General features: G+C 36.8%; 1 protein-coding gene across 1 annotated transcript; it reads left to right on the top strand.

The window, feature by feature from the left end:
* Positions 1–1,122: 1,122 nt before the first annotated feature.
* On the top strand, positions 1,123–2,554 carry LOC115996071. The gene is made up of 2 exons (XM_031235217.1): positions 1,123–1,741; positions 1,911–2,554. Exons 1-2 carry the CDS (start codon positions 1,123–1,125, stop codon positions 2,552–2,554), a joined length of 1,263 nt encoding a protein of 420 aa, XP_031091077.1.
* Positions 2,555–10,040: the final 7,486 nt, after the last annotated feature.

Genomic DNA, 10,040 nt, shown 5'->3' with positions numbered 1-10,040 from the left:
GTTACTTTCTAGGGCTACTGGTTAAGCAATTAGAAAATGGAATCTCTGTCTCACAAAACAAATATGCAAGAAATCTTGTCAAAAGATTCGGGATGAATGAAAGCAAAGTTGTTAGAACACCTGTTCCAACAACAGAGAGGATCTCTAAAGATTCAGAAGGGAAAAAAGTGGAACAAACCCTGTATCGAAGCATGATAGGAGGCCAACTCTATTTAACAGCCAGCAGACCAGATTTAAGCTTTGGGGTAGGAATATGTGCCAGCTATCAAGCCAATTAATCCCATGGAAACACATCTAAAAGCTGTAAAAAGAATTATCAAATATGTAAAGGGGACCATTGACCTAGGTATATGGTAGTCTTTTGACACAAACCAACACCATCTGCCTACTGCGATGCAGACTGGGCGGGAAATATGGATGATAGAAAAAGCACATCAGGAGGATGTTTTCTACTAGGAACAAATTTGGTATCTTGGTTAAGTAAAAAACAGAGCTCTATATCCCTATCAACAGCAGAGGCCGAATATATCGATGCTGGGAGTTGTTGTACACAACTATTATGGATGAAACAGATGTTAGAAGACTATGGGATACACCAATCAACAATAACCATATAATGTGACAACAAAAGTGCAATAGACATCTCCAAAAATCCTGTTCAGCATTCGCGAACCAAACACATCAACATCAGACACCACTTCATAAGGGAACTAGTTGAGGATGAAATTGTAACTCTCACACATATCAGTACCGATAAACAATTGGCAGATATCTTTACAAAAGCACTAGATGGAAACAGATTCACAAAGTTGAGATATGAAATTGGACTATGCCAAATATAGTCGAATAAAATAAATAAATAAATAAAAAGATGTCCGCATCACTCAAATTGGGCCACCTACGGCCCAAATACCGCATCGCTCAAATTGGGCCACCTACGGCCCAAATACCCATCACTCCAATCGGGCCACCTACGGCACAAACACCCATCTAAGCCCAGACAACAAAACCCCTGTGTCTTCTCTCCCACGACCACGACTCCATTTTCTCTCCCACGACAACACTCCACCCACGACATCACCATCCTACCCCCTCCATTGCACAAACTCCACATCTCTCAGAATGGTGAGAACCCGCTCAAACATCTCAGGAAAAACACAAGAAACACCAACCAAAGATATGAAAAGATCAAAGAAAGCTAAACCTCAAGCACCGCGGAGGGGAATTTCGCAAACCGAAAGGGTCGACAGTTCCTCTGTTCCAGAATACACCGGCGACCCAGCCACCATCGTCATGGATCCCGTCCCTATCTCCCAAGTGCCATTCCAAGAAATCCAAGAAAGTAGAGCATCACCGGACGAAGACCCGCTATCTCCAGAACACCTCCCGACTCAAAATGTTGAAACCCCTGTTCCAACACCATCAACAGACAAAACACAAAGAAAGAGGAAGAGAGTAGATCCATTTGAAGGGGCAGATCCGCGAGCTAAAAGAGCTGAAGATTTCCCAATTTCAGCCAGACCCCCTAGAGGAAAACCTAACATACCACCTCCAAGAAAACCAAAGGCAAACAAGAAAAAGCAAAAGGAAACAGAAGAGGAGACCAGCTGGAACAGTGAGAAAGAAGCAAGTGAAACTGAAGAGATATCAGAAAATGTGGGGACAAGAACACGTGCAAGAAAGTCACTAAGGAAACACACTGCCAAAGAAAAGGGAAAAGGGGTGGCTGAAGAGGAAAGTGGTACACAAGCCAACACATCAAATCTGCCAAAACCCTACAGTAAAATTTTTTTAACCAAACAGAATGCCACAAAATGGGAAAAAGTCACAACCAGAAAGATCATCAGTCAGAAACTCCTTGTGTGAACAGATCTCAGAAATTCTCATTCACAGTCAAATGCTTGGAACAGTAACAAACATTGAACCATATGAAGAAAGTGTCATTCATGAATTTTATAACAATCTGGGAGCAGGAACATCAACCCCAAGTGATCCAATGTACGGAAAGATCTACCTAAGAGGTAAATTCTATGACTTTACAACCTCCCTGATTAATGACTACATGGGCACCTCAACCACAGAAAACTCTGCAAGCATCAATAGTGAACAAGTTGCCCAAGAACTGACAGCTGGTAATGTAAGCTTTGAGAAGAACAAAATCAAAGCAGCCTCTCTGACAAGCAAGTATGCCATACTCCAAAAGATTGCTCTAGTCAACGGGATGCCCTCACTCCATGAAAACACTATTAAGTTGAGTCTAGCAGAACTACTATACAAGATTGGTAAAAGAATCAAGATCAACTTTGGAGAGATTGTGCACAACCAGATCATGAACTTAGTAGGAAATGGAACCCCCAAAGCTTCTCTAATATTCCCCAACCTGATTTACACACTGCTGGTTCAACAAGCACTCAAGCAACAGAAACCCACAATTCCAGTCAAAACACTCTCAATAACCATCAAACTAAGGAAGGGAACACACCAAAATGACTTGACAACTACCACTCCAAAGGAAGATCCAACAGATAAAACCATCCTCCTAAAATACTTCTAGAAAAAACTAAAAGAAATAGTGAAAGAAGAGAAAAGGATCACAAAGAGACATCTAGAACTCAAAGAAGAAAAAAGATGTACTACAGTGGCTGCAAGCACTAAAGAAAGACACAGAAGAAGAAATCAATCAAGAAGAAAGACAAGAAGAAGAAGAAGAGACTCAAGGAGAAAACTCAGAAGAAGAAGGTGATCACGAAGAGAGTCAAGAAGAAAGTCAAGAAGAAGAAGAAGAAACTCAAGATGTTGAAAACTCTGTTTCAACACCTTCAGAAAATTTTTGAGCAAAAAAGGGGGAGAAGTTTTTATGTTTGGTATGTTTTTTTGGTATTCTGGGTATTCTGGCCTTACTGGCTTTTGGAGAAGTATTCTGGCTTTACTGCATTTTTTTTTAACATGGTTTTTGTGATAATTATGTTGGTAGGTTAGACTATGCTGATATTAGTTACAACATCTTTTGTTGCTGATGTACTGTCCCAAAAAGGAACAGTATGCTGCTGCTAGTTATTGCATTGTCCTTGATGTAGTGAAAATCAAGAAGGAGGAACAGTATGCTGCTGCTTTTTTTTTTTTTTTTGCATTGTCTTTGGGTAAGTATGACAACACTATTGTCTTCTTTATACTCCCAAGACCACTATGAACTCAAGTCACAAACAGAAGATTCATAATTCAACAAGTCCTAAAAGGGAGGATCAACTAAGGGGGAGAAATCAAGATTTTTGCCAAAAATTTGACAAAGGGGGAGAATGTTGAATTAAAAAGTTTGTCTTAATTGTTAGCAAAAAGGAATCTCAATTCAAGTCGGAAAGAAGATCACAAAGACTGAAGATCAAATCCCAAACAAACTAGGAATAATACTAGTACTGTTTTTATTCTGATTAGTTGGCTATTTAAAAAACTTCTCAACTAAACCCAAGACACGAATTCCCTAGCTAATCTTGTGAGGTATAAGAGAGTTTGAGAGGATTCTAAATTCCCCTAGAAAGTAGTACATGTGTTTAGGTTACAATAGATTAGATAGGAGAAGATCAATCTATTGTGTAATTTCTGGTCCCAAAACTGTGTACTTTGAATATTAAAGCTTTTAGTGGATTTAGGCAAATTCTCAAGACTGAGAAGTGCCTCGCAGAATAAGGTTTTTTCCCAAACTGTGTTATCAAGTCTCTTGTGTTACAACTATTGTTTTAACATCTCTGTGTGCTACGCATTACATTTTTCATATATATATAAAAATAAATAAATAAATAATAATAATAATAATAATAATAATAATAACATTTTATAATTATTATTATTTAAAAAAATAAAGGGGAGAGTGTGGCTCCCCTTTGTTTCCCCACTTATGGGGAATGGAGCAAAGGAGCCTCAAGGCTCCATTTTAATTTCACTCAGTTTTGCCCAGCGGTGGCCGCTGGGCGAAACTTAAAAGTTTAATTTTTTTTAAATTATATTATAAGGGTGTTTTGGGGAAAGAAACGCCAAAGCAAAACGCTGCTATTGCAACTTGGCGGTTTGGAGCAAATCCACTACTCCGAACCGCCAATAACCATACAGGGTTTTCAGCGTTTTGACCACGGTCAAAACGCTGAAAACGACAGATCCGCCAAAAATTGGCGGATCCACCAATAACCAAACAAGGCCAGTAAGTTATGCTGCATAACGATATGATAAACCATGATGTTTTTTTATAAGATCTATTGAAAGAATTGCTCAATAAAAGAACTAAGTCCTTTTTTGCTTCTACAAACAATCATATTTACAATGAAAGAATACATATATTTTTGGGAGTCTAATTCCTTAATTTACACGAGTTAATATCATTCTTGAAAAGGTTAAAAAAAGGATTCAACCCCCCTCCCCCGACTTTTTGCTTGCCCAGTACCAACAAGAGTTTTAAAGAATGTTTGAGCTTTCAGTTGCAGAGACGTTTTTGAGAGATTTGAGAATATAAAAATGGCATAGAGTTAAATCCATTTCTGGGATGGTCCTATATTGTGCGTTGGACATATTTAATTTACTTCTATTAATTTTGCCACATTTTACCTAAACTTTTAAAAAGTTGGACAATTTTAATCCAACGTCACATTTAGCGTTAGTCGAACTAGAAGGGCATTTCCGTCCTTTCATATCCAATTCTTCATCAGCCTTATATTTTCTTGGTCTCCAGCGATGTTCTTCACCATTTGCAAACCCAAATACGAAACACTACCACACAAAGCGAAGATCAAATTTTGTTAGTTCTTTCAAAGATTCAATTGAAGGTTCTAAAGGAAAAAGCGCAAATTGTTCGAGTTCTTCAACAACAAGGAGACATTGCTATTTGTATGGGGAATGGATTGCGATTGAAGTATGTGAATGTGGTCAAGAAATGATTTTGAGAACATCCTAGAGAAATGAGAGTCTGGGTAGGAGGTACTGGGAATGTTCAAGACATAAGGTTAGTAATTAATTTTTATTTTTGTTATTGAGGTTAATTTATGATATATTGTATGGGTTAGGGGATGGATCAGAAGAGGTCTATGTTGCACTGCACTGAGAAATTTTTTTTTTTTTTGCAATATTTTCAGGATGGATTCATGAAGTGGTATGATCCACCACTGTGCCCTAGGTCAAAGGGGATTATACTGGGCTTTTGAGGAGAATTAACAAAAATGAAGAAATAAAGTTTAAAGTTGAAATCTAAGGCGAGAAGTCTACCAAGAGGGGAAGATACTGAAATCAAAGATATGCGTAAGAGTGAAAAACGTACATCCATGAGGATGGTTCTTGTAGTTGGCATGATTGCAGTCTTAATCGCTTATTTTAGATGTACGGTAGGGGGCAATGGGAGCTTAGAGGTAGGCAAGAATGTGTATATGGTCCCATAAAATTGAATTGTAATGCAAATGAAATTGGTTTTTTGTTTGGCAATGGCATATGTTGGTAATGGACTATGGTTTTTGGTTTATGGCTTATGGTTTTTGGTTAATGGTTAATGCGTTATGAATTTTGGTTGATGGCTTATGGTTTTTGGTTTTTGGTTTATGGCTTATGCCTTATGGTTTTTGGTTTATGGCTAATGATTTTTGGTTGACGACTTATGGTTTTTGGATTTTGGTTTATGGTTTATGCCTTATGGTTTTTGGTTTATGACTTATGCCTTATGATTTTTGGTTTATGGATAACTAGCATTTCCACCTGTGCGATGCACGTAATTGATTTGTTATAACTGCATTGGAGAAATAAGTAAAATTTATGACTGCATTTTATAGGAAAGAAAATAGGCGCGCATAGGGTATTAGAAAAATAAATTTGCTCACCATTAAATTTCAAATGAACTGGATTAAATGTTGAAGAACCAACAGTTATTTGCAATACCGACTCATTTTCTTAAAAAAAATATAAAAGGATCAGTATTTAGACAATTCTCATAGAATGATGCGTACTTAAAATACACAACTATGAATGTATTTCCTATTTGTAATAATAAATCTTATATATTAATTGCATATATATTATTTGGTTTGCTAACCACTGCAATATTTTTGAGAAATAATAAAATCAAATAAGTACATAATAATTAACACATTAATTGGAGTAAATTAATAATTTAAAACAACAAATATATTAAAATTTGTATATACTAAAATGTAAAGGTTATTACAAAAAATTTAAATTTAAGTTGTATTTCCATTCCTAGGCATATTAATAGCTGTTGTTGGAGAGCAAACTATAAATTCATTGTACAATGCTTCACTACCCGCCACTGCAATTATTTATACCCGATGATGGAAAATTCAATTGCATTTTATTTAAATAAAATAGTTAGGTACGCTATTGAAATAATAACAAATTTTCTTACAATTAAAACGATATTAGTTGAACTAAATGTTGGTGTACCAATAACTGGTTCTGGCTGAGCATTACCGAACAACCTATTTGGTTGGAGCATCGATTCCTGTTTATTATTTTGATTACACAATGACTCATTTTCTTAAAAAAATAAAATGTCCGAGTTAAATCAATTGTCAAGGAATGACTCGTAATATAAATAAATAAGGAAAAATCTATTCAGTAATAAACATTTCATTTTATATGTTAATTATATATTTATTACTTAATCATTTTTATTCTACAATTTTTAATTACGTATTGAAGCAGATATAATTTCAAGGATATAGAAGCAGCTTAGAGAAACAGAAATCAGACCTTAAATCAAAAGAAATTCAATTAGATCTCTCGTCGAATTAGAAATTCTGTTCGCAAATGTCCGCCAGCCGCCCGCCGCCTGTGGCAAGCGTCTTTTGATCTGTCGAAGTCGGTGGTCTATTTCGCCGACTGTCGAAGCGTTTTTATATCTGTCGAAGTCAGTGGTCCGTTTTGCTGACTGTCGAAGCGTCTTCAAATCTGTTGACACTGTGTTTCGCAAAAAGTTCAGCAGGTCCGTTTCTCAGATCGAAGCAGCGCCGGTGGCCCGTTTCTCGAAATTGTTATGCCCGCCTTCAGATCTACCTGCTTCCTCCGCCTGTTGCTTCTTACCGCCGTCGTCCTCTGCCACCGCCACCTTCATCACCTTGATCTGCTGCGTGGATGTTTAGATCTACAACACTTAGACTTCTCAGATGAAGTCTAAGTGTTGTATTTTTAATATATTAAATAATATAAAAAAAATTCGAAAACATACGACGTCGGTTCGTATACGAATCGATGTCGTATTTAACAATAAATTATTTTTTAATTTTTTTCTGTTCATATATCATTCTAATTCTAATTTTCTTTAGAAAACAAAAACAAAAAAAAAAAAAAAAAAAAAAGAACATACGACGTCAATTCTTCGATGAATTGGCGTCGTATGTCATTTGATTTTTTTTTTTTAAATAGAACATACGACGACGTTGTATGCATTCTATGTTTTAAAAAAAATAAAAAAATTGAACATATAACGCCGATTCTTCGAGGAACCGTCGTCGTATGTCATTATATTTTTTAAAAACAACTAGAACATACGACATCAGTTCGTTGAAGAACAAACGTCGTATGTCATTTAAAATTATTTTTTTTGAAAAAAATCCAACATATGAAGTCGTAAATAATATTCTTATTTTTATTTTATTTTATTGACTTATTACGTCGGTTAGTAAAAAATCGACGTTAATTGAGTGACGTAGTATCCTTTTTTTGTAGTAGTGGTTTCTCCTTCAACAACGGCATATGCGCTAGTGGGAAGATATTGTCATTCCCATCAAGCCCCACAATAGTTTACAATTGATATCCAAACATGTGTTTTAAATGGCAACCATCAACACCAATAATGTTCCTACAGAACTTATACCCCTCCTTGAAAGCCACCCAACAGAAGTACATCCTAAAAAATCTTGGTTTTCCATCATACATCAAATTTGTTAGCTTCACAACACATGTAGTCCTTGGGTTAATTCTCTCCATCTCCATGCAATAGTTCCAAATCTTGTTGAAATTTTCTATAGCCTCTCCTTCAATGGCAGCCTTGGCTTTTATCATAGCCCTATACGCTTGCTTCTTACTTACCTGAAATCTCTCATCCACTTTTACCTTGTTTCTAAACTATAGTTGTCCAGTTGCTATGGTGTCCAATCTCTTTGTAATTCTTGTTGATTTCACCATGTTATTCCCATACACCCATCCACACCCATCATGGTATTCATGAAAACTTGCAATATAATTCTCCAAGACAATGTATTTTTTACCTTCCACAGATTTATTTTAAAAGGGTAACCAGGTTGTGTACATCTTACACAAATCCTATTCTTGTCATTTTTAGTGAATTGAACTTCAATTCCTTGCCATTACTGTATGCATAGTTGTGGACTGCATCTCTAAATTCATTCTTAGTTCCAAATGTCAATCCAATTGAGAACATAGGGGATTTCATCTCACTTCTTGCCCTAAACATTGGCCACTTATAGTTTCCTTGATCCTCACTCTCTTTCCCACTATCTTCATAAGACAAATACACACCATCACCAGTCCCTTCCTCAGTCCTTGGCAGATTTTCAGTCACATTCTCATTCGCAGTTCCAGTTCCAGTCTCATCCTCATCATGCTGGCTTTCTCTTACGCCATCAAACTCCACATTATTAGGATCTATATTTCCCTCAAACTCAAAGTCATTATTTCCCATACTGTCATCACTGAAGTCAAAATTTTCTAAATCTTCATTAGATGCTGAGTCACCATCACCCTCATCCTCACCAACCCAATCACCTATCACCCAGACCTCAATTTCCTTGGGAAATATTCCAATATCACCAATTGCCCAACACTCACTATCATTTACTAATTCAAATAAGGTACCAGTCCAGTAGGTGTGAAAATTTAAATTTGTCTAACATGTTATACCTTAATTCCTCCACAATTTCCCTTAAGGTTATCATCCCCCACAAATCTATGTCCAGGCTATAACACTGAATTACCCCTCCAACATATCCTAATCCATGTGTTTTAAGGCAACCACCATGTCTTAACTTGAGATTTGATAAGAACACAATTTAACTAACAAATCTTAATGTGGTTTCCAAGAGAGGCAAAAAGTAGTAAAAAATCCTAACAAACATCTTAAAGTGGCACTTATCACAAGTTTCCACACTTTATTCTTGCTTATCTCCAAGCAAGCTATCAATTAATGCAAAGATCATAAGTGCCCAAAGATAGCACAAGATAATCTCAACAACCGATTGGTCAATCAAGAGAGTTGTGTAAGAAAACGGAGAGGGAGAGATCCTTCATGGCATCAAACAAATGCGACAACAATGTGCCCACTTTTTATGATTTTGAGGAATATTCATGGAAACAAAAACCCTCTTTAAATGGTTAAAAAATAAGCTCAACGGGACACTCTTCTCAACACACATCAAGCATGCAAATCCAAAGTTAAATTCACCTTCTATTTTCTAAGGGCCTTAAGTCGAACCCACTAGTGGGAATGATGTGAACATAACAACCAATTTCCATCCCAAACGCAAGATCCAACATGTAAAAATAAAGTGAAGGTAATGGCATGGGCCGCTCCCTACAAATGGCTTAGCGGGCTCTCTTTTCATCTCAACCCCCTAGGATAACGTCATCAGACTTTTTACGGTGCGATGGGTGCCCGTAACCTAGCGGGGTGGCTCACCTCCTCTCTTGTTTTCTTATCTCTTAGGATAACGCTGTTGGGACAACCGACTTTACGTAAAGCTCTACGCTTTTTCAAAAACGGTGCAATGGTTGCCCCAAATCCTAGCAAGATGGTTGTCCTCATTTCTTACCTCTCAATGGGTGGCCAATCTTTTAACCTTTAGCTCTTTTCTTTTTTTTTCTTCCCTTGACTACCCCTCATGCCTTTTCCAAGGAGTAGGGATTCACTCACAGCCTCAGCAAAGGCTCAGTTTTTGCCCCATGCCATACCAAGATTTGTCAATTTCGGGCCTCGCCTTATTTATCTTTCTCAATCTAGAATGTGCACACTTCACTTTGAGAGTTCCTTGACATAG

This window comes from Ipomoea triloba, chromosome 11, assembly GCF_003576645.1.
Source record: "Ipomoea triloba cultivar NCNSP0323 chromosome 11, ASM357664v1".
Classification (NCBI taxonomy): domain Eukaryota; kingdom Viridiplantae; phylum Streptophyta; class Magnoliopsida; order Solanales; family Convolvulaceae; genus Ipomoea; species Ipomoea triloba.
The sequence above is the reverse complement of the archived record's forward strand: the minus strand, read 5'-3'. Positions and strand labels throughout refer to the sequence as shown.